Source organism: Callithrix jacchus, chromosome 10 (assembly GCF_049354715.1).
Source record: "Callithrix jacchus isolate 240 chromosome 10, calJac240_pri, whole genome shotgun sequence".
NCBI lineage: Eukaryota > Metazoa > Chordata > Mammalia > Primates > Cebidae > Callithrix > Callithrix jacchus.
The window spans coordinates 79,312,282-79,337,195 of NC_133511.1; the positions used below are offsets into that span (position 1 = coordinate 79,312,282).

A 24,914-nucleotide genomic window follows, 5' to 3' on the forward strand; every position below is an offset into this window, starting at 1 on the left:
AATCACACTCAACAGGTTTTTGCAATTATGATTACTTGACCCAGTAGGAGAAATGAAAAAACACAACTGACTTCCTTCTAAGGACATGCCCAAGAATCCAGTTTTAGTAACTTTGAAGGCATTGTTTTTCACAGAAAATATCTCCTGCCAGATTTTTTCATGTGTTTGCAGCTTAGCTTTAACAAGGAGCTGAAGGACGGCCAGGCAGCAAGGGGTGGTGAGTGCTGGTAGAGTGTGAGGAGCCCGCCCAGCCTTCCTCCCTGTAATTAGGAGTCTGAACCATCTCTACCATCTCCCTTAGCTAATAAGAGATTTTTACATTTGCTTACCTCAAAGTGACCTGTCTGGGTTTTCTTTTCTTGTGGCCCCCACTGTAGGTTTTTGGAAGAAGCTGACTGCCTGAAAAGAAATTACAAAACATGAAAATCGCTTTGAGGTGACCAACAAGTCCAGAGGCCCCGAACTCCTCCCAAGCTGGATCTGGGGTGTAAGCGCTGTAACTTCAGGTAACAAAGAAGTGTCCCCTCTCCTGCCCCCGGCAACTGATAATTATTGGTAGCTTGCATAACATTTCTTCCTTTAGGAAGTGTAGTTTCTTCCAGGAACTCTGAAACTTGGGATATTCCACCTCATGTGGTTGTTTGGGTGGTCAAAAAAGGGAGTAGGGGATTCTGGAGGTACTTCCTGTCTGCCACCTGGCCCAAAGGGGCCAGGGCTCTGTACTCATTTCCTGGCCCTGCTTCTGTGAATGTTAATGACAAAATAACAACAATGGCACCCACTCAAAAGGGTCTTTCATGTGATTAAATAATCATGAAATACTTCTTGAAGGATAAATCAGAGAGAACAGCTAGGAAATGTTTGCAAATAAAGAGCAGCAAGAGAGGAACTATTTGTTCTGCTAGCTGGTCAAATGTATTGTAAGGCACAGTCATCAAAACGGTATGGTACTGTGATGGAGATAACTAGATCAGAGGAACAGAATAGAGAGTCCAGAAAGAGGTGATAAATCGATAAAGGGGTATTTCACATTAGTGGCAATGGGATGGATGAGCTAGCAAATGGTGTTAGAAAAATTTTCTATGCATTAGAGGGATGTAAGAAATTCCTAAGCTTAGGTAGTGTACCAAAATCATTTCCAAATAGCATTAAATTAAAAAATCCTTAAAATCTTAGTAAAAAGAAGAGAATATTTACATTATTTGTGGTAGGAAAAGGCTTTTAAAACATGTCACTTTTGGTGCCACATACAAATATTGTAAACAGTTTAAAAAAACAAAAGGGTGGGATGCGCGTGGTAGCTCACGCCTGTAATCCCAACATTTTGGGAGACTGAGGCAGGTGGATCGTGAGGTCAGGAGATGGAGACCATCCTGGCAAACATGGTGAAACCCCATCTCTACTAAAAATACAAAACTTAGCCAGGCGTCGTGGTGGGCGCCTGTCATCCCAGCTACTCGGGAGGCTGAGGCAGGAGAATCACTTGAACCCGGGAGGTGAAGGTTGCAGTGAGTCGAGATCTCACCACTGCACTCCAGCCTACGGACAGAGCGAGACTGTCTGAAAAAAAAAAAAAAAAAAGTGGAAAATGTGTTTACATCAGCAATGAACAAAGAATTAATATTCTTAGTATATGAATTCTTTCATTCAATATCTATGTATTGAGCACTTGGTATGTGCTAGAAAGTATTCTGGGCACTAAGGGCACAAGCAGTAAATAATTTCCTTGCTCTCCAAATACTTAGACCCTGATGGAGAGAACAGCCAGTGAATATGGTAGATTATTGTAGGTCACATTTTGCTAAGGGCTAAGGACAAAACATTAAGCAGGGGACTGGGTTAGGGAGGTTTGGCAGGGTTTGCATCATATGGATATTCAAGGGAGCTTCACTGATGAAATGACATGGAAGTCCTTGAATGTTGAGCTGATAGCAGATTTGCTGTTTTTGGAATGTTAAGCTGATAGGATTTGCTGATTGGGTTGAATGCAGGTTGTGAAAGAAAGGAGTCAGGGTGGCTTCTAGGTTTGGGGCCTGGCAACCAGAAGGATTGACATAGGAGTGACTCAGAGGCTTGGCTTGGAGAGAATTAGAGTTTTGGTTATGGATATTTCAGTTTGACATCTCTCTTACATATTCAAGTGAGGATGTCAGGGAGGTGACTGGATATAAAAATCTGTAATTCAGGGTGACATCTAGGCTGGAGATATAAATTTGGGAGTTGTCACAGTGTTGATAATATTTGAAAGAATGACACTAACTAGAGTCCCTAGAGAGCATGCATGGACAGAGGAGAGGGCCCAGGACATCCATGGGACCCTCTCTTTAGAGTCGAGGGAGATGAGGAGGAGCCAGCCAAAGGGAGCAAAATGGAGTGACTGAAATGAAAGGAGTCCACAAGAAAGGGGATCTCCCAAGGCAAAAGACAGTGAGAAGGGTGAGATCAGCTCTACCGGATGTGCTGATGGGCAAGGAGAGAGGGTATGGAGAACTGGCCATTGGATCTAGCACTGGGGAGGTCACTGGTCAACCCAACAAGGGCTGTTTCCTGGGAATGATGGGGAGAGAACCTGATTGTAGTTGGGTTACTGAGAATAAGAGGAAAAGAACTGGAGACAGAGAAATGGGACAATAGCCGGAGGAGGATGGTATTCAAATAAGTTTATTTTTCCCGAGATGAGAGTTACATAACTCCTGTTTTTACCCAAACGGAAATGATTCAGTAGCATAGGGAGAGTGGATGGTGCAGGATTGGGCTGGGGTGAGGGTTCTGAAATGGTGGTCTCGAGGAGGTGAGAGAGGTAGAATCCAGCATGAGCTGGGGAGGGGGTCCTAAGCAGGAGCATCTTTTCTCAGTTCACTAAGAAGCTTAGAGTCATCAGCAGAGGGTGGAGACTGAGGACGTGTTGGAAGTTTGAGGAGAGAGGACAAAGCATGAAGTCCTTCGTAGCAGAATGGGAAAATAAATGGCCAGGAAATGCAGGATCGCTGGGCAGCATGCAGACCTCTGAGGGGTATGTTTTCTCCAGCCATGTCCCGTTACACAGGAGAACAATGAGGTACGAGGCCGTTGTGGTAGAAAAACAGAACATGGACAGGCACAAGGGAAGACAGAGAAACATCTGTAACCAGAAGAGCACCATCAGTAATAACTGAAGAATACAAGTAAAAACAGTGAGGTTTTCTTTTCTCTTCAGACGGGCAAGAGCTCCCATTGGGGTTAGAAATTATTGTCGCTTTTCTGGAGCACAGTGTTACAGTATGTTCCAGAATACAACGTGTGTCCCCTTTTGACCTGTCAGTCCCACTTTTAGAAATTTATTCCAAGAAATAATCGCTCAAATGTAAGGCAATATACACAAAGATATTCACACAGCAGCACTTATCAAAGTGAAAAATTGGCAATCATCTAACCGGAGGCAATGGATTCACTCACCTGTCAGCATAACAGTGACAGTGGGACACAGTAGCTCACACTCACCCTCCTGTTTCAAGGGCCGGTTTTGCAGATGAGGGAACTTGGGTCCAGAGCGGGGTCTTGACAGCTCCAGTCTTACTGCACAGAGCTCAGACCCCTTGGCTATAGGCAGGCACCCTGCCCAACCTCTCCAACTGGGCTTGTAGTCATAATCCCTCGCAAGGAACTTAGCCCCTTTTCGAGGGCTGGTTTGCTTAATGCTTTTAAAATACTAGTTCTCAAAATGTTTTACAAATTTGTTTACATTGTCTTCATTTCATCATTTGTGGCTTTCCTTGCAAAGGATGCTGACAGTTGGGGGACAGCAGACAGATTGCCTGAGCTAGTGATAGAGACCATATTTTCTTGATTCCCAAGTAAGACTTACAGTGGAAGAAAGGCTATTTTCTGCTTTCTTACAGTGTTTACAAAAGTCATAACATTTGTGAGGATGATCTGGGTGCAACATCTGTCACCCCATTGATCACCAGGGTTGATTGGGCTGACCTGACTGGCTAGGCGGGTGTCCCCTTCCTCTCTCACCACTCCATGTGCATCCCTCCTGAAGCTGTTGTGCTCAAAGAGGATGACCATCCCTGATAGAGGAGGACTGGTCTTTGGTCAAGGGTATATGACTAGCTGCATTCTTCTGCTAGAACTTCCAAACAAACTCTCAGAAGTCATAACAGAAGTACAAATATAATAAAGAACTTAGCATTTATTTGTTTCCTTGATCATATGTTTATTGATTAGAAGAAAATAAAATTAGCGACCAGGCATGGTGGCTCACACTTGTAATCCCAGCACTTTGGGAGGCTGAAGCAGGTGGATCTCTTGAGGCCAGGAGTTCAAGACCAGCCTGGCCAACGTGGTGAAACCCCATCTCTACTAAAAATACAAAAATTAGCCAGGTGTGGTGGTATACACCCCTTTAGTCCCAGCTTCCCAGCTATTTGGGTGGGTGAGGCATGAGAATTGCTTGAACCTGGGAGGTGGAGGTTGCTTTGAGCTGAGATTGCACCACTGCACTCCAGCCTGGGTGACAGAGTGAGACTCTGTCCCAAAAAAAAAAATACAATAAAGATAAAATTAGCTTTGCTGGTGGAGAAAAGGGAGAAAAAATAATTAGCATTGTCAGAGAACATCGGGGATATTTGGTCCCCTCAGTGGGAATAGCCCTGAGTTGTCACTGCTGGAGCTTCTGGTTTTAGTTTAGTTTTTTGACGCCACAGCACAGGGACCCAGGAGAAGCTGTTAGCTTCTCTAGGCTTTTGTGTCTTCACCAGAGAAATGAGCGGGTGGGCTTAAATTACCTATGAAAACTTGTAAAATAAATATGATGCTCTTTCCATTCTACCATGTGCCTGTTCTGGGTCCAGGGGTGTGAGAGATGTGTTAGGGCTGCTGTAAACCAGCCCTGGGTCTGCCCCTACCCCCAACCTCCCGCCTCTGCCAAACCCCCAAGCACCACCCTGGGTTCTCCACTGCTTTAGAGAGTTCATTGAAATAAACACACCTTTGTGCCTCTTGCAACAATTGCAGATCAACCAATGGCAGACCAGAGAATGGACATTTCTTCAACCATCAGTGATTTCATGTCCCCGGGCCCCACCGACCTACTCTCCAGCTCTCTTGGTACCAGTGGTGTGGATTGCAACCGCAAACGGAAAGGCAGCTCCACTGACTACCAGTAAGGCCTTTGGGGCATGTCTTCCTCTTGTTAAACTTGGTGTCAGTTCTCGGGCATGGAACATCTAGCAGCCAACTACTGTTGCTCCTGGAAAAGGGGATGGGAATTAAAAAATCCAGCTCTAGGTGGCTACACGGTTGGTTTTTAGCTTTACCTTCCCCTGACTTGTAAGCAAGAAGGGAGCCTTCAGCACTGCTGAGGCATTTTACTTTCACGTCCCATCCCCAAAATGTTATACACCAAGAGGAAAAGAACAGTCTTAAGGCCAAGGTCTGCCTTTTACCCCTTTAACCCGTTTCTTCCTCTTCTTTCTTTGCTCCTTTGAGCAAGAGGGTTAAGTCTATGGGTGTCATCTCAGGGGGTTCAAAGAGAGCTTTGCCCGAGGGCCTCTCTGAGGAAGACAGCAAATGTCAGGTGCTTAATGAATGTTTGTGGAAGGAATGGGTGAAGGTCCTCTCTGAAAACAAGTTAGGAACATTGATATTGTCCTTAAACATTGTTTAAATTCGTATGAACTTGTTATATTAAATAGCATTTTTGTTTATTTTTAGACTTGATGACTTTTCTTTTGAGTAAGTAAATTTTCACACAGTCATCATTCTGTGTATGTATAAACACCTAGGAAATATGGCAATGTAGAACGTTCAAAGGCACATTTTATTTTGCTGAGACACCTGTGTAGAATCTTACCCAAATGTCCATTTAAGAGGTTTTCTTTTGTTTAATGAGGGAAAATCTCTGAGGAGGTATCCCCCCTACAGCAGATGTCCTTTCTGCTGAAGTTCACAGGTCGAATTTGGGGAGCACAATGGCTGGAGGTCAGATGCCCACTAGGAGATGCTATGATTAATATGTAAGTTATCCCAGATGATTAAGACAGCCAACACCCAGGGGCTGGAGAGTGGGTATGAGGGCTGTGAGGGTGCTCTTCCATAGCAGTAACTCCCCAGCAGAGAGACTGTGAGATGTTGACCACAAACCCTTTGTCTTGAGCAAGTGCTGAGGGAGCCACTATTATGTTCTAAGGCCTCTGCCATCTACACCTGTGGTTTCCAGCCTGGTCACCACCCAAGACCCCTCAGATTTCCCTTGTGGATCCTGGTTTGCTAATCTGCTGTAATTCATGGAGACTCGACTAATTAAGCAACCATAATCTCTTTCACTATCATTTTAATTTAACTGAAGTCATCTGTGACTGTCAGGCAGAGCTTTTTCTCACCTGAGATGATCATCTGTCCTCAAGGAGCAGAGAGAATTCTAGACAAAAGGGAAGGGGGTAGTTTTTGCCCTTCCGTGGGGCCTGCATGATCTCTAAACTTTAGAACTAGCTGGAGAAACCCTCTGCCTGTGAGGAACCCCAGGGCGTCTAATTGGGAACACTGTTCTAGAATCCCCATGATATGGTCCAGTGCTCCTAGAAATAGCCGTTTTTGCCCTTGGGATTACATTGTGTGAAGGGCCATGATCTCTCCTTTCCTATGGGATAAAGGAAAAAGGAGACAGGCTCAGGTGGCAGTCCATGTTCTCCTGATAAATATATGGATTGGAGAAGGCCATGAGAAGGATTTGGAACTCCTTCCTCTGGGGATTTCAGTCTGTTTTCTTCTACTGAACCACAAGATGCAACGAAACCTGGATCTCTGGAGTCTGTGAAAGGGAGGGAGATCCTAGCTGTGACCCCAGGACTCTCTGTGGCCCTCATCCCCACTACTCCCCTCTATCCCAATTCCTAAAGTCTAGGGGTTCCCACCTAGCTGAGAAGCAGAACATTTGGCAGCGTGCCTTTGAAAAGTTCCTGGGGCTCTGCTCAGTACTTTATTGGTACTTTAATTCCCCCTGCTCACTTCACCCCTTCCCCGCCAGATAGATAAGTATGCACATGTATCTTTGATGCTCAATATGTTTTGCAAATGGAATAAGCTTCATTTATCCAGAATAATGGGGTGGGGGGAATGAGAGGTTATAGCTATTTTGATACTGTGGTTAATTAAGCATTTTTGTAAACTCTACATATTCCCAATTTTCAAACAATTGAAATATGGTAAAACATAAGTTAATGCACTATTGAGATAACTATTGTTTGATAATCTGAGAACTGGTCCAGGTTTTATAGTAAGTTCAGGTTAATTTCCATTTGTTTGTTTTACCCTTATACATCATTAATCAATATTGTGGCTGTTTGAGCTTTCTAATTGTTTGGTTTCTGGATAAATGAGAACCTTCTGTCTTAAGAGGCTCTTCTGTATGTCTTTATTAACATGCAGTCACATTCTCTCTTGTTTTTTCAGAGAAAGCATGGACACAGACAAAGATGACCCTCATGGAAGGTACCATGAACCTAGTAATTTGAACTTCAGCGTCCTTAGAGCCATTTGCTTTGCACTGTTACACATTCTTTCACTTGGGGCAGCACCCATGTCGTCAACTGGAGATTAGCAAGGAGGCTGTGGCCTGTGGGCTTACACTGTGTCCCTCCAACCCCCAGTCCTCTTGTTTGTCTGCAGAGAGATGACAGGGATGGGGCAGAATAAAAGAGCAGTGTGTAACTTTGCCATTCATCTCCAGAGAATTATGTTTTTATCTTTTGCCTTTTTCCTCCCCCCAGGTTAGAATACACAGAACACCAAGGAAGGATAAAAAATGCAAGGTAAGCTTAGACCTCATTTTGTCTACAAAGCGTCCTAATTCTGGTTGCTTAGAGAGCAGCTGAGGAGGCTCTGTGTGTTTGGTCCTATTGGGCAAAGAGTCCTGTTGGGCACTGTCACATCCTTAAAGAACAGGCAAGTAGCAGGCCTTGGCCAAGGTGGCCTTCTGCCCTCCATGCTCTCCATGCTGGACTGGCTTTTACTCTTTGCTGTCTAAGCACCTTTTAACCTGAAGGGGATTTGAAGGTAGCAGAAATCAATCAAGGCTCGTTTTTTCCCAGTCTTCGGTAGAGGATGTCTTCCTGACTGGAGGGCTGGGACTCGCTTCTGAAAGGGGCCCCTATTGCATTGCAAGTTGCAGCTGAATGTCCCACATGGGGCACACCGGTGCCTCAAGTACATTCTCTGCTTTGGTTCTTCCTACCTCCAGCCACAGCTGCTGACCTCTTCCCATTGGGTCCTCAGTTGTTCTGCCATTAGTACCAAGACCTTCTGAGGCTGTGTCATGACAAACTGATACAGGGGGCACAGAAATCAGCTGCCCTAAGGCTTCAAGCTCTTCCCTTGGAGGCCAGCTTTGGCAGGAACTCCCATGGCTCTGTATCTGTGGCAGCTGCAGCAAACTCAATTTCCATAGTTGCTGCACCTCCTTAGGACTGTCACCAACGGCAGGTACACATCATTCAGGGAGAGTGTGTGCCAGGGCAGTGCCACCCTGCCTCAGTGGACAGCCACTCTTGGGAGGGAGGAATGTGACATTCCTCAGAGGAGGCTCCTGGGAACAGATGTAGCATCTGCTGTACCTAGGTGGGGTCCTGGTTGATCCAGGGATGACAGCGTTGGTTACTGGGTGTCCTAGTCAGTGAAGCTGTGACTTGGAAGAAGTGGTGCCCTGCCCAGGTCACACAGCCACACAGCGGGCTCCTCACAGACCTCAGGGACAGTCCATGGGGCCCTGGGTGCTCTGCGCTATGAAGCCACCATCTCCCTTCTCTTTCCTTCCAGCCCCATTTCAAAATCCAATTTTACAAAGGCCGAAAGGAAAAGAAAACGAGGTGAAATGAACAATTCAGTTTACTCTGAAAAGACAATTTTTGTAGCTTTTCTCCTGAATTCTAAGGATGAGGTAAACATAAAAAAAACTAATACTGACCTGGCAGTGAGACCATTTTCTTGGAAACTTTAGTAGAAAAGTCTAATTTTAAACACTCTGCAAATTCTAAATTTGCCTTGTCAGATGAACATTGAAAACAGTTACAACTCATGTATTTTTGTCATCTTTTCTTGATGCTTGGTTACATGTTTTAAGAAATCATTTTTTTATATTGTTGTTCAGGGAAGCCCACAGTCAGATTGAAAAGCGGCGTCGGGATAAAATGAACAGTTTTATAGATGAATTGGCCTCTTTGGTACCAACATGCAACGCAATGTCCAGGAAATTAGATAAACTTACTGTGCTAAGGATGGCTGTTCAGCATATGAAAACATTAAGAGGTGAGACCCTGGGCTCTACTGTCCTTATGCCCTTGCCCACAAATGTTACCACCCTTGCCTAGAATGTTCCTGTCCCAAAGGCAAGTGTTTATTACTTGCAATTATGTAGCCTTGAGTAGTATGCCTATACTTTTCAGCAACAGCCGTGATGCCAAATGAAATGATGATTGAGCTTATGTGGGGTTTGCATGCAATTTTGTAGTCACCCATCCTCAAAACATAGAAACTATGTGCTTTGCATGTCTGTATATGCATGTAATCAGGCTACATGCCTATCAGAGACGATACTGCTCTCACATCTTGCCTGTGTTTGTTCCTGGATCCCACCCTTACAATTATAACACGAAGAAACATAGGTGCACACAGTGACACAGAAAAGTCAGTTTCAGTTTTTAACATGAAAATTCATCATGGTTCCTTTGAAGAGTGAGTCACGGGTTGAGGTTTCTCGCGGCATTTTGTTGTCAGGAATGAACACAGGATATTTTCATCTTCCTGGAATTTTCCCGAACCAGATCCACTCGTTGTGAGGGAGGCAGTATTTTCCTTCTTTTCTGAGTGTGGGGAGGGTGAGAAAACAGAGGCAGAAAAGTGGAAGTGACTTATCCAAACCACAAGAGAAATCTGAAATATATCAGGCATTTTAGTGAATGCTGTTCCTGGAATTTTCCATAGCTAGTCTTGGACTTTTGGAGGAAATTGGAAAGTGGGCGCTCAGTCAGATCTCTGACCTGTGTGGTAGAAGAATTGCATCTTTTTATATTTGCACCAAGCCGCCAGAAATAAGAAGTAGCTGGTTTTATCTGAAGATCATTATTCAAAAATATAAATATTGTATCCTGTGCTGGGAGAATGGCGTTTAAAAATTCATATTCACGCAGATAATATGGGTTAAATTATTATAAACTTATTTCTATTAAATTAGAAGGAAAAAAGTAGCAAATCCCAAGTTAAAGAGCAGGGACAGGGATCAACAGGATGTTTGCAACACATCCTATTCCCCTCCCTCTCCATGGTACTTTAAATTGTTATAGATCCTTTTCGTTTTATTCCTTCACTATTCTACTTGCTGTTCTACAGATTCCAAATCATTTACTGCTGGCATTTTTCTCCGTTAAGTGACTGTTCTGAAAAATGCCAGATTGACAGCCTTTTAAATATAAGTCTTATCCCCTTTCAGTCCTGGGAGCGGGGGCTGCATTTACTGAAGCAATGCATTTTTCCACATTGCCACACTCGTTTAACTTACCCCTGATGAAGAAGAACTTACATTTAATGGCTTCTACAATGTATTTACTCAGGGCCTGGCAGATTGGATGGTTTCCCAAGAACATTTAGAGTGGTGATTTGAAGGACTACGAGACAACCCATTTAATACAGATCTTAGGAGGAGGGAACTCTCTGAGGAGCCTCTACCAGTTTACTTCCTGAGCTGCCTTCTCTCTTAGAAGCATATTGTTAAACTTCCTTCTATTATCTCTTGGTTTTTCCCTGTAATGAGAAAAACAAGCTGGTTAGGTCTCCTGTGGGTAACAGTGTTCTCTTTTCCATGGAATTCTCTTTGTCTTACAGGATTCTGTCCAAAGCCAGATCTAGACCTGTCTCAGTTAAGGCCTAAACAATAAAATTGAAATACCGGTCATAGGGACTAGGCCACTTACAGAGGTTTGAGGCAGCAAGTTGGAATGAGACATTTTCTGAATATCGAGTATACTGATTCTTTCTCTTTTTCCTCCTAAGGTGCCACCAATCCATATACAGAAGCAAACTACAAACCAACTTTTCTATCAGACGATGAATTGAAACACCTAATTCTCAGGGTACGTTCAGTTATGGGATTGTCTTACATTTGTTTTTATAAATTTTTGAGTAAGCACCAGCATGTGGGAATTTGATGTTTCAACACTGAGCTTTGTTTTAGGCGTGCTTCCTCTCTCAGGTCCCTCCTTTTAGCTTATTGTTTGGACAGGCTTCACATTTCTTCCATAAAATCTTTCTCCTCCTCATTTAACCTTGTCTAGGCAAAAATGGAAGGTCTTTGCCACCGCAATTTTAAATCAGAAGAGGCAGGATTTGTAAGAGGAATTTAGCAATTACATTTCTGCATGAAGATTTTAGGAAGGGACTGAAACTGACAACAATTGAGAATTTCTCTTCACCTGATTTAACCGCTAGCACAAAGAAAGTCCACATACATCTCTACACCAAAATCCTATCAAAACAACAACACTGTGGCTCACGTCTGTAATCCCAGCACTGTGAGAGGCCAAGGCAGGCAGATCACCTGAGGTCAGGAGTTCGAGACCAGCATGTCCAACATGGTGAAACCCTGTCTGTACTAAAAAATATAAAAATTAGCTGGGTGTGGTGGCAGGTGCCTAGTTGGGAGGCTGAGACATGAGAATCGCTTGAACCCAGGAGGTGGAGGTTGCAGTTAGGTGAGATCGTGCCACTGCACTCCAGCCTGGGCAACAGAGTGGGGCTGTCTCAAAAACAAAAACAGAAACAAAACTTCCAAAGACTAGTGGTTCAAAAAAGAAAAATAAATGGAAGAAATATACACTTTCACTTGCTTGATGTAAGTGGTCTCTCTGTCTTGCTAACTCTCTGCTGGGAGATGGTTGAGGTGGCACTGTGGGAACCTATCGTCTTCCATGTGGAATTAGGCCTGCACAGGGCTCTAAGTTGTGTCACACGTAAAGTGAGATTAACGTGGGAATTGAAAGGAAAGAAACTGTATTCGTAAACATGTGTTCTTGGAAATTGTAAACAGAGAATAGAAAAATATAACTAAAAGGAAGGATGCCCTCTCCTACCTCCCATGAAGTCAGGGCTGACCTTACCTACAGAATCTTCATACCCATCTTAGAGCTGAAGTTTGCAAAGCTATAGAGTAGAGGGTAGTGCATCTGGATTTCTGTATCATCACTATCCATTTTCAGCTCTCTGTAAGCCTGGCCTGTCTGCTCATTCCAGCATTCTCTATTTATCAACTCATGACGTGCTATCTCAAATTGGAAAGCATTAACCTGCAAGGACCAGAAGACCAGATGAATAAGTGTAGTTTCTTCGTTTCTCAAGTATAACTGGTCTTGAGTAGGTTATGTGGGTTTGCTGATTCACTGAGGTCAATAGGAACTAGGTTCTTTCTGTCTTTGTACTCAACCACACCAAGCTAGCATGCTAGCTTTTTTCCTTAATGTAGCCAGGTACCTCTGCCAGGTCCAAGTAGCCAGACTGACTATAAAAAAGGGGGTAAATGAGGCTCTAGTCTGGCTGTCCTTTTTATTAAGAAAGGGTATACCTTCTTGGAAGCTCAATAGTGGACTTCTGCTTATCCAAAAGTGTGTCACTTGGTCACACCTAGCTGCAGCTGCAGGGCAGGGTGCAGAAACAAGTGTATATAGATTTTCCAGCCTCCCTGGTGGACCACGACAGGCAAGAAAGAAGGGGCCTGGGAATGGTGTTGGGAATTGGCTCCCCCAACAGCGTTTGCCACACACACTTTCCACAGCCACATGCATTTGCTCGATTCCTTCCAGAAGTGACTCCTACAAGCCAATATAGCATTTCAACTGTGATCTGGTTGGCCTGAGGTTGAATGAGGCTAGTGCCTTTCTTGGCAAAAAAGCCGTCTTATTAGTACCACCTCATTTAGAGCAGCTGCAATACCGCCCCCTCCCCCAACCCTCCTGAATATGAATTATTGACTTTTTTTTTTTTTTTTTTTTTTTTTTGAGACAGAGTTTCACTCTTGTTACCCAGGCTGGAGTGCAATGGCGTGATCTCGGCTCACCACAACCTCCGCCTCCTGGGTTCAGGCAATTCTCCTGCCTCAGCCTCCCGAGTAGCTGGGATTACAGGCACGCGCCACTGTGCCCAGCTAATTTTTTGTATTTTTAGTAGAGACGGGGTCTCACCATGTCGACCAGGATGGTCTCGATCTCTTGACCTTGTGATCCACCCGCCTCGGCCTCCCAAAGTGCTGGGATTACAGACGTGAGCCACCGCGCCCAGCTGTTAAGTCAGAATTTTTACATCTTGTATACGTGCTTTTTTGAATTAAGATAAGACTTCTCTCTCATTTCTGTCAAAACCCGTTTGTTGAATGGCCCCATAGTCCACCTTGTCATTAGTAACCCTTGGAATCTTTGTGTGACTTGTAGATCCAATACATGCCTCTGTGCCTTTCTTCCTGTTTATTCATAAATTCAACAGGCATTTTTTGTATACTTACTAGATGCATGGCATTTTTCTAGGAACATCCAAATCAATGAGAAACATTTTAGGGTGGGAGCAGTATCCCAATCAAGTGAGTGATGGTCTTTTGGTTACTATTCTTAGGACACAGTTATTCAGACACCCAACTGTGTCCATCTTCTCCATCCTTTTCATCCACCCAACCTCTCCATCCTTTTCATTAAGATGTCCATGTTCTCAGAGAGGATTTGCTGAGGTTAAAATATGACCGATGTATGTAGCATCTCGAGAGCTGCCACTGGGGCCAGCTTCATGGGCACATGACCTCTGCAGTTTCACAGGGCACCATGCTTGGTTTAAAGCTCTGTCACCATCTTGAAAATCTTAATTTTTGAACAAGGATCCCTGCATTTTCATTTTGTACTGGGCCCCACAAATTATGTAGCTGGTCCTGATTCCCATACTGGTAACAGATCTGCAGCTATAGATGTGATAAGCATGCCTCTATGCCTTTCATTCTTGCTTATTCATGAATTCAACGAACACTTTTGTGTACTTACTAGAGGCTTGGCATTGTTCTAAGAACATCCAAATCATTGACATTTTAGGGTAGGATACAGACTTATTTTAAGAAAAAGAATCTATATATTTATTTCATATATGTATGTAAAATAATTATCAAGCAGAATCCTATGGATGGAAAAATTTAAAAATAAAACAAGTTCCTTTTGCAATGGCACATGCTTAATTATTTTCTTGTTGTTGCTTTTTGTAATAATTTTCTATCAGATACCCACACTTACTAGAATATGGAACAAGGATTATAATGCTATCTCAGTTAAATACTTCATCTTGGGCTTATCTTTTCTACTCCTTTGTTTTATGCAGCACTCAGGAGAGATCTGTCTTGCCTGATGAAGCTTTTGTCGCCTCTCTGGCACATGTCAGTGGCTGTGAAATACTGTCCAATCCCTTATCACTGCCAGGGGCCCAGTTCCAGGGATTTGCTTCAACAGAAAGCCAGGTCTACTCAGATGATACTCAAGACAGTTTGGCTGCAGGAACTGGACTTCTGCTCTTTCTCAGCAATGCAAAATTGACAAACTGCTTTCTTTACTAAGTGCTTTCAAAATATCTTTAATAAAGTGTATGTCAGGGGTCAGTCAACTATATCAGTTTACAATGCCTACATATTCTACTTCTCCATGTTTTGAAAACTAGGCAGACTGTACCAGGGCCTCTGTATCATTTATTAACCTGCACTGTCTTCCCAAGCATGACCTTGCCGCTGGCTGGCCCTGTGGCTCTGTGGTGCTGGCAGCATTCTCACAGCCTCTGCTCCTTAGCTGTCCATTGGGCCCGGCTTCTTTATAGATGGTCTGCCTTCCAGGATGCTGGGGATATGGAATGTCCAGAGCCTCCCCCTCTGATGCATTCACTGCTTTGGAACCTACTGGCTTCCCCCTGGAGTGCTAAAATCACTTTACCAGTGTCGTCGGTTCAGGTCTGACCCTGCCCAGCATTACCTCCAGGGTGTCACAGGTCCCTTCTGTCTAGTCACCTTTCAAACCACGTCACCACATTAATGACAAGCCTCAAAAACACTTCTGTGAGATACAAGATTGTCTGCAAGGCAAATGAGGAAGTTATTAATACACTATTTGTTGACAGAATGAGGCTTCCAGCAGATGGTGCTTGGAAAGTTACTTCCCCCTCACTGTCATCCCTTGCCCCTGGGCCGGCTTAGGAACCTAACTTAGGAAAGGATCTTCTGCAGCTTCCTTCTGGCTAAGTAGCCTGCCAGAGTCTCACAGCAACAGTGATTCTGTTCCCCTCTCACTCATTTCTTCTGTCCCAGCACAAGTGCATGCACCATTCTTTTACCCTCTGGCATATGAATTCATTTTCTAGTTCTTTGAATTAAACTATATCATGAAGGCCCTTTTGTGGAAAAAGAGAACAGTTTCTTTGTTATTTTTCCAAAGAACAGATTGAGGGCCAGTGAATAAGGCGATAAACTAGCCCACTGTATATTAGAACCAGGTGAGGGGGGAGGGCAGGAGGGCTGAGTCATAAGAGCAAGGGCATGACAGAGTGGGGCTCATCCTCCTTGTCACCAGAAGACCCCAGCAGTAGTTTAGTGGTTGTATGCCTTGGAAGGCAGTGGGTGGAATTCACACATATGCTGACAAAACAGCCCAAGCTCTCAGGCACTATAGCTTGGGTTATTTACCTGCTTCAGTATCTTTACCAAATGTTGTCCTGTCTTAATGCCTGGTTTGATTGGAACATTTATATTTTATCCTGTATTTAAACTGAAGAAGAGGTAAGAAGAATCTAAGGGGGAAATTTTGCTTTTCTTGTCTCACTTGGAATGCAAATAGTCCATCCCTGGATGGAGGGATAACATTTGAGGGTAGTAATTCTCAGCCCTGGGTACATTAGAATCACATTAATGTGGAAGTGGGATGGGTTTAAAAAATACCCCAGTGTTTGGCTCCATGCCAGACCAACAGCATAAAAACAAAAACAAAAACACTACTCCAAATGTTGAGAACCACTGTTTAGAGAGCTCCCTGTACTTGGAGGTATTCAAGTTGAAGGCAGATGGCAGCTGAGATGTTGGAGAGGGGATTCTTCAAGAGTCCTGCCAAATCTCAGATTCTCTGACTCTCCATAGAGTTGTTACAATTAGAGCAATGAAATATGATTTCTCTGGACCATGATACCATCAAAAGAATACATGCGAGCTGAATTCTGTTTTGAAATAGAACTTACTTTAATTGAACTTTTTCACATGCAGAGACACACACACACACACTCACTTTAAATTCTCTGGAGACATTTGTTTTCCGCATCCTGCTCTCAGATTACCACTGAAACTGTGAGTGAGTGTTCCGGTGCTTTGGATGCTTAGAAGACACATCCTTTTCTGCTATCAGGGTGATAACAAATTACGTTTCCTAAAGTACGAGAAATTGATTATTCATTTCTCCTGATTAGGCAGCAGATGGATTTTTGTTTGTCGTAGGATGTGACCGAGGGAAGATACTCTTTGTCTCAGAGTCTGTCTTCAAGATCCTCAACTACAGCCAGGTATTGTTCATGCACCTGTTGGTGGTGGGCAGCCTCACAGCAGTCAGAAGTGTCACTGCATGTTTTCAGAATAATTATAGTATACAAGTCATGTGTGAACTTCTTCCAGAAAATTCTTAACTTCTTAACAGATAAATTAATTTAGACTTAGAATAATCTTGTAATATGTTCCATATTCCCCCCACTGAAAGATCGGACTCTGATCTGATCAAAAGCATTATGGCTTTCTTCTATTGCTGCAAAATAAATATCCCACAATATGTGGTGAGGACAAAGGGTGAGAGGCTACCTGGCAAGGGAGAAAGGTAGGCCAATAACACAATACCAGAGAATACCACACTTGGAAATCCACTTCATACTGTGTTTGCAGTGCTGTGTCACTTCTTAGCTCGACTAAACTTCGGCTTCCTCCAAAAATTGATGATGATAACCTATAGGATCAAATAAGAGTAGCATTTGTAAACATTTCTAGAACAGAACTTTTCAACTGTTATATCCCCCAGAGTTTTTATTCATTTATTCATTCACTCAATGACACACTGGTATTTGCATGGAAGCTTGGTAGGCAGAAGACTTGAAGAATCAAAATGACATTTATGTAAATTAGAATTAATATAAATTTAATTTTTCCAAAGATTTTTGCTCTTTTTAGTCTCAGAGCAAAGTTATGGAGGAAGTTGCTGTTATCTCTGTTAAGAGACAAGGTGACTGAAGCATATGATATGCATGACTTGCTTGAGAACAGAGAGGTTGAACAGCAGAGCTGGAGTCAGAGCCCACCTCTGTCTTCCTCCTTCTGAGGTTGTACAGAGGAATTCCAAGATTCTTGCCTTAGAAGAGCATAAACTGGCCGGGCACAGTGGCTTACGCCTGTAATGATCCCAGCACTTTAGGAGGCCAAGGTGGGCGGATCATGAGGTCAGAAAATCGAGACCATCCTGGCCAACATGGTGAAACCCCATCCCTATTAAAAATACAAAAATAGCCGGGTGTGATGGCACATGCCTGAAGTCCCAGCTACTCAGGAGGCTGAGGCAGGAGAATCACTTGAACCTGGGAGGTGGAGACTGCAGTGAGCCGAGACTGCGCCACTGCACTCCAGCCTGGTGACAGAGTGAGACTCCATTTCAAGAAAAACAAAGAGTATAAACTATTTATATAACTGAGGGTTTTCCCCTCACGTTATCAAAATCAACCTCCAGAGGCCTCCTCCTTTGTGTGTAGGCAAAGTGGTTGGACATATGTACAGGTTCACTTAGGAAAAGTTGAAGTCTCTTGCATGAAAACATAAAACAAAGGCAAAGAACATGCAGACTGTGTACGCTTCCTACATAATTGATTTTCTGCATGCAGTTGACTTGTCATGTTTCACATTTCATCCCCATAGAATGATCTGATTGGTCAGAGTTTGTTTGACTACTTGCATCCTAAAGATATCGCCAAAGTCAAGGAGCAGCTCTCCTCTTCAGACACCGCACCCCGGGAGCGGCTCATAGATGCAAAAAGTGAGTACCAGAGGGGCCTCGCATTTCTTCAGCAGCCCACTCACAGGCGGCCAGCCCTGAGTGAGCAGAGAGCGGGTGTGTGTGATGGGCTCAGCCTTTCTGGTCCTACTTCTCTGTCCTCTTTCTGGGGCACCAGAGCTATCTTTGGCTAAATGGAATTATTTATGTTCTTTTGGGTTTATTTTACATAAAAAGAACAAAAAATCTCAATGTCCAGATTTATTGAAAAGAAGATTTGTTTAGACCGGATTCTTTCTGATTTTTAGACTTTCCTTTTTTCTTTCAGAATCTAGAAATTCCAAGTTGTATACTCCTGAGTTTAAAGGGCTAAATTTTGATTTGTTCTCCCAGAACAAATGGGCTCTATTTACCTAAGTTGCACACAGGCAGCCTCATAAAAGTAAGAAAACATCAACTATAAATATGGTGTTTCTTCAACCAGTATTCCTCCTTAGATTGGCTCCCCCACCTGGCTTGCTTCTTGCAGTACTGGAACCACCATTCACATCACCTCCTCTGCCCCCAGCTTCCTGCTGCTGCACACTCCTGTGCAAGGCCCCAGTGGCTGTCATCTACTTTAGTCCTGTGGGAGGCTGTGCACTCCTTCAGTTAAGAATGAGGATTCTGGCTGGGCGTGGTGGCTCGTGCCTATAATCCCAGCACTTTGGAAGGCCGAGGCAGGTGGATCTCTTGAGTTCAGGAGTTTGCAACCAACCTGGCCAATGTGGCAAAACCTTGTCTCTAATAATACAAAAATTAGCCAGGTGTGGTGGCACATACCTGTAATACCAGCTACTTGGGAGGCTGAGGCAGAAACATTTCTTGATTCCAGGAGGCAGAAGTTGCAGTGAGCCAAGATCGTACTACTGCACACCAGCCTGGGTGACAGAGCAAGACACCATCTCAAAAAAAAAAAAAAAAAAAAAAAAAAACGAGGACTCGAGGGAGATTACCGGGCTCATTCTGGCTCCACCATTCACTAGCTGTGTGACCTTGAGCAAGTTACTTAACCTCTCTCTGTCTCAGTTTTCTCATTTATACAAGAGTACCTGTTTCATTGGGTTGTTGTGAGGATTTAAAGTGTTAATATACATAAAGCAGGCAGAACAGTTCCTAGCACATAGCAATAACAGTATCAGTGTTGCATTCACCTTGGCCCAGTGCAGTCAAGCCCTAACTAATGTTCTGCTTCCAAGCTCTCCCTGTAAAGAAACACCACCAGAGGAATCTCCTTCAAAACATTCTTTTCATTACACCACTCCTCTTGTTAAATGGAGACTTTGGTATCTGTTGTCCTTTATAGTCTAGCCTTGGCATTTTTTTAGTGACCTTAGGAGAAAAATATGAATGGAGTTTGGTTCTTGCCTTTGAGGTTCTTAGCATACAGTCAGAGAAACGAGACAGACAGAACCCTGCATAGTAATAGGTGCAGCCATAGAAATAGTGCCAGACATAGAGAACGGATGATTAATACTCATGTGGGCGCAAGGACAGGCATCACTGAGTAGATGACAACCAAGGTGGGTTTGAAAAGATGAATTAATGTTTGCCAGGTAATGAAGGGAGGAAGAGAGCAGAAGAAATAATTTGTAGACAGGTACAGGGGTGTGGAGCCATGTGGCTTGATTGGTGTTATTGGTCAAAATGTGCAGGGAGGCGAAGGGCTGAACCACGACGACCTTTTGTTCTGTGGGGACACAGTAAAGAGCTCCAAGTTGGGCGGAGCAGGCTCAGATTGGCATTCTAGGGGAGATCACAGAGCTGGCAATGTGGGAAGCAGATGGGAGGGGAGGAAGCCCGGAAGGAGTCCTGGGCAGTGGCTGTTCCTTGCTTGCGTGATGGCCATGGGTGTGCTTTCCCTTGGCTTCTGCACTGTCACCTAGCCAGTGTTTGGTAAGGAGGTGTGCACCTCAGCATCACCTGGGAGCTTTTCAAAATAGTCTTGCTCTACCTCCAGAGATTCTAATTTGGGTTTTCCAGACAGCATAGCCTAATAGAAACATAATGCAAACCACAAACATGAGCCTCATGTGTAATTTTACATTTTCTGGTAGCCAGATTTTAAAAAGTAAAAATAAATGTAAAATTAACTCCAAAATATTATTTCAGTGTGTTAATAATTATAAAAAAAAGTTCTTTCACATTCTTTTCTTTTTCTATACTGTCTTTGAAATCCTGAGTGTATTTCACACTTAACAGCACATTTCAACTCAGAAAAGCCACATTTCAAGTGCTCAGTAGCTGCATGCAACTATGGCTACCACCTTGGATAGCACAGATCTAGAACGGGGGAATCTGTAGACTGATCACACATCCAGGGGATTCTGGCCTACAAGCCACGTTGAGAACTTAAGGCAGTCCTGCTCCCTCCTTTGTTTCCCAATATCCATATCCTACTCATCCTTCAAGTGCCAGTACAAGTTCTTTCTCCTCTGGGAAGCACAGATTGTCTGCCATTTATTTGGCACTAATCATATATCACCTTGTCCTATTATTAATCTTTTCTTGGTACACCTCCATTTCCTCTTTGTAGCCATAAGCTCCTATTGGGCAAGAACCCCATGCTATATTTCATTTCATCCCCAGAGTGCCTAACCTAATCCATTTATTTAGTAGCATACTCTATGTGATTTATAAACATTTCCAGACAGACAACACACCTTTCCATGCTGCATCTGTTAAAGCCTAAAGTAGGGAGAGATACTCATCTCATGTCATCATTATAAAACAGTGAGGCAGGCAAGAAAACGCGTTGCTCAAGGTCACACCCCCCTTCCTGACAGAAAACACTGCACTCAGTTTATCATGTTTTGTGTATTGATTTGCAGCTGGACTTCCAGTTAAAACAGATATAACCCCTGGGCCATCTCGATTATGTTCTGGAGCGCGGCGTTCTTTCTTCTGTAGGATGAAGTGTAACAGGCCTTCAGTAAAGGTTGAAGACAAAGACTTCCCCTCTACCTGCTCAAAGAAAAAAGGTAACAATTTAACAGTCCTTTACAACCCTGTGACAGGTAAAGCTTGCTTTCTGCAGCAGCTCTCAGCAGGGCATTGCCTCAATGGTTTCTGGCTGGCCAGAGACGCAGGTCCCAGGACTGTAGCCAGGACTTTGCAGTCTTTCCTATGTGTTGGGAGCAGAGGAAAGAGCTGAAAAGCTTGATGGTAGAGATTTGTGGAGAGGCCTCTTCTATTTAAATTGCATTTGTTTTAACGTGACTGGGGAAGAATACTCACAGCCATGATCCTAACTGCCTCATAAACACCCACCAGTCCACCAAAATGACTCTGAGCTCACCAGTGACCTTCATGTTGCTAAATGCAATGGACACTTTTCCTTTCTCTTCCTTCTTGAAGTGTTCTCTTCCCTTGGATTCCATGAAACCCCATTCTTCCTCCTCCCGGTCCTCTGCTGCTGCAGGCTCTCTTGCTGGCTCCTTTGCTGGCTGCTCATCTCTGTCCTGGGCTGCTTCTGTCTGCAATCTCTCTGTAGGTCATGTCATCTACTCCCTTGGCTTTAAATGCCAATAACTTCCACATTAATATTTCCAGCCTAAACTTCTCTTTTGAACTCCAGATTCATAAATGTACTGCTGCTTACTAAATCAGCCTGCTTGGATATCTCAGGGACATCTCTAACAGGATACATGCAAGTAATCACCTGAGCCTCTCCTTCAGCATAAATGGCGCTGCCATCCGGCTGGCTGCTCATGTTAGAAGCCAGGGGGGCACCCTCACTTCTGTCTCACCACCCTACTCCTCAATCCTGTTAGTTATGAAGTCCTGCCACAGTGAGTCCAATCTGCAAAAGTTCTCTGAAATGTTTGTCCCTTTCCATGCTGCCTACTGTCACTTGGCTCCAGGCTACCCCAACTCTCACCAAGTCTCATAAAGTGTAGACACACATGCTGTCCACCCCCAACACAACAGCTAAGATGGTCTTTTTATCAGTCCCCTTTTAAAAACCCTTCAGTGTTCCCTATTGCTCTTGAAGAAAAGTTAAAAATACTTAATGTGAGCATGCATTCCCCAACCCTGCCACTAAGCACATGCAAGCCATGCTGACTTCCTTCGATGCCTCAAGCCCCTTCTGGGCAATGCCTCTGCACCTGCTGTCACTTCCTGGTTGGAAAGTCTTCCCTCTCCCCATGAGCTCCCTTGACATGGCTCTCTCCTACTCAGACTGCCTTATGTCCCTTTGCACCCTGCTGGCTTGTTTTCTACTGCTTTCTTATACTTGCAGTTATATAGTTATTTGTGGGATTATTTGATTAAAGTCTGTCTCCTCCACTAGGCTGTAAACTCCACAAGGGCAGGTCTGATTTGTTTTTCACTCTATTCCAGTAACCAGCACAGACTCCACGCTTGGTAAACACTCCATAATGGTTTGCTTGTTGGTGAAGTCTATAGGTGCTCCACACTTAATGTGTACCAACTTGAAATCTTTTATTTCTCTCTCTCCTGTCTATTCTGTTTTCTCTCTTCTCTGAGTCAGTGAATGACACCAACAACCACCCAATCCAGAAAAGTTGAAGTCATCTTCATTTATTTCTTTTCCTTAAGCCTGATATTCATAGCAAATCCCAACAGTTTGATCACAGAAATTTCTCCTGCTTCCTTTCTCTGCTCCCTCTCATCTTCACTGCAGTGCCATAGTTCAGTCTTCCCCACCTCTTGCTGTATTATAGCCACTGGCCTCTGAACCAGCCTTCCTACCAGTTTTATAATCCCTTCCAGTTCACATGTCACCGTGCCTCCTACAGCATCCAAACCATGATTCAATTTTGCTGTTTCTGCACTAAAATATCTTTAGAGGCTCTCCATTTCCTGCCTTAAAAAAAAATAGACCAACATATTGGTTAGCAAGTAATCCAAGGCCCTTTTAATCTTCCCCCAACCTGCCTTTCCAGTTTGCCCCTCACTCCCAGTACCTCCCATTTCACACAGAGCTCTTGGCCGGTTCCTATATAGGCTGTGCCTCTGTGCCTTTGTACGTCCTTGGCCTTTATATGTTCTAGTCCCTCAGCCACTGCTCATCTTTCTTGATCCATCTCCTCCACTGGTTTTTTGGGGAGCCTTCCTCTCCCCACATAGAGTTAGATATTCCTTCCTTGGTGTATGTAATGAATGCCCATGGTATAACTGGCCCTTCTTAAGCATACTGACACTGGATGGCAGTTGTTTATTTTTCTTTCTGTCTGCCCGTTTCACTAGATATTCACTTCTGAAGAGTGAAACCTAATTTTTTTTAAATTTTTTGACTTCTTACCTAGATCCCACCCCATCATCGGCTGTGTACACCTCCATGACCCAAACCTAGTGCTGACACTAACCACGAACTTTGCTTTTAGCAGATCGAAAAAGCTTCTGCACAATCCACAGCACAGGCTATTTGAAAAGCTGGCCACCCACAAAGATGGGGCTAGATGAAGACAACGAACCAGACAACGAGGGGTGTAACCTCAGCTGCCTTGTCGCAATTGGACGACTGCATTCTCATGTAGTTCCACAACCAGTCAATGGGGAAATCAGGGTGAAATCTATGGAATATGTTTCTCGGCACGCAATAGATGGGAAGTTTGTCTTTGTAGACCAGAGGTAAGAGACTACATATTACCCTTGAGCAATGATAGTAGAGGAATTTCAACCCTGATCTAAAAAGCAGAGAAGACCAGGCCATCAGCTAGCTTTTCTAAGAATAAAGAAAGAAACAAAGCTGGATGTGGTGGCTCACACCTGAAATCCCAGCAATTTGGGAGGCCAAGGTGGGTGGATCACTTGAGCCCAGGAGTTTGAGACCAGCCTGGGCAACATGGCAAAACCCCATCTCTACTAAAAATACAAAAATTAGCCAGGCATGGTGGCACACACCTGTAGAAACATCTACTCTGGAGGCTGAGGCAGGAGGATCACCTGAGCCTTGGGAGGTCAAGGCTGCAGTGAACTGTGATTGCACCACTGCGCTTCGAACTGGGCAACAGAGTGAAACTGTTTCAACAAAAAGAAAGACAAGTGATGGGAGTCTCTGTTTAAAAATGAGATTCAATAGGATATCATCATAAATACAGAGATTTTTCTGTCATTCTTTGGCGTATGGAGATAAGTGGGGTGGCTTGATGTCCATGGCTGAAAGAAAAACAGTAGGCATAGCATGCTGTCTTCAATCTGTGGAATGCTCCAGGACCATTATTGTGATTGGAATTCTTCTGAGTCTAGGACTTGGAAGCAATTATTTAGTCCTAAGTTGTCCAATAAAATACTCATTGGCCATGGTAGCCTCCTATGTGGCTAATGGCACAGACATAGAACAATTCCATCATCACAGAAATTTCTGTTGGACTGCATTGATCTAATCCAACCTCCTTATTTTATGGATGAAGAACAGAGGCCTAGCCTGGGGACTGGCCTCCTGTAGGATTCACAACTAATTGGACAGACCTAGACCCAGGTGTCCTAAATTTACTGCTGCCTACTGCTTTCCTTCAGAATATGCACAGGCTAATAATTTTTCTGGCTACTAGAGACAGCCACAACATGCTGGAAAAGGAGACAACTACTTTTCAAGGTTCTTGTGGCCTCAGCTGCTGCAGCTTCTGACATTCATTCAGTTATCCTGATGAAAAGCAGGCAGCAAAAAACAGAATCCTTGCACTGAGATTTGGATTTCTACCACATTTTAATCTAATTCATGTGGTTACTATTATTATTTTTTAAGGATCTCAGTCTGTCACCCAGACTGGAGTGCAGTGGCACAATCTCGGCTCACTGTAGCCTTGACCTTCCCGGCTTCAAGCAATCCTCCCACCTCAGCCTCCCAAGTAACTGGACCAC

General features: G+C 43.8%; 1 protein-coding gene across 50 annotated transcripts in view; it reads left to right on the top strand.

Moving 5' to 3' along the window:
- BMAL1 (basic helix-loop-helix ARNT like 1) overlaps nt 1–24,914 on the top strand; it is a 110,273-nt gene that overhangs the window by 71,842 nt on the left and 13,517 nt on the right. For 20 of the 50 annotated variants that reach the window (XM_035265846.3, XM_035265856.3, XM_035265848.3 and 17 more), the window contains 10 exons: nt 378–506; nt 4,999–5,146; nt 7,435–7,473; nt 7,752–7,793; nt 9,128–9,285; nt 11,026–11,105; nt 16,489–16,581; nt 17,969–18,086; nt 20,915–21,064; nt 23,435–23,681. In XM_035265846.3, coding sequence (XP_035121737.1) covers nt 5,007–5,146; nt 7,435–7,473; nt 7,752–7,793; nt 9,128–9,285; nt 11,026–11,105; nt 16,489–16,581; nt 17,969–18,086; nt 20,915–21,064; nt 23,435–23,681 — 1,067 coding nt within the window. In that variant the 5' untranslated portion in view covers nt 378–506; nt 4,999–5,006. Of the gene's footprint in view, nt 1–377; nt 507–4,995; nt 5,147–5,855; nt 6,000–7,434; nt 7,474–7,751; nt 7,794–9,127; nt 9,286–11,025; nt 11,106–16,488; nt 16,582–17,968; nt 18,087–20,914; nt 21,065–23,434; nt 23,682–24,914 lie in introns of those variants that run through there. The other 30 variants (XM_078340559.1, XM_035265858.3, XM_078340562.1 and 27 more) reach the window with 7 other exon arrangements.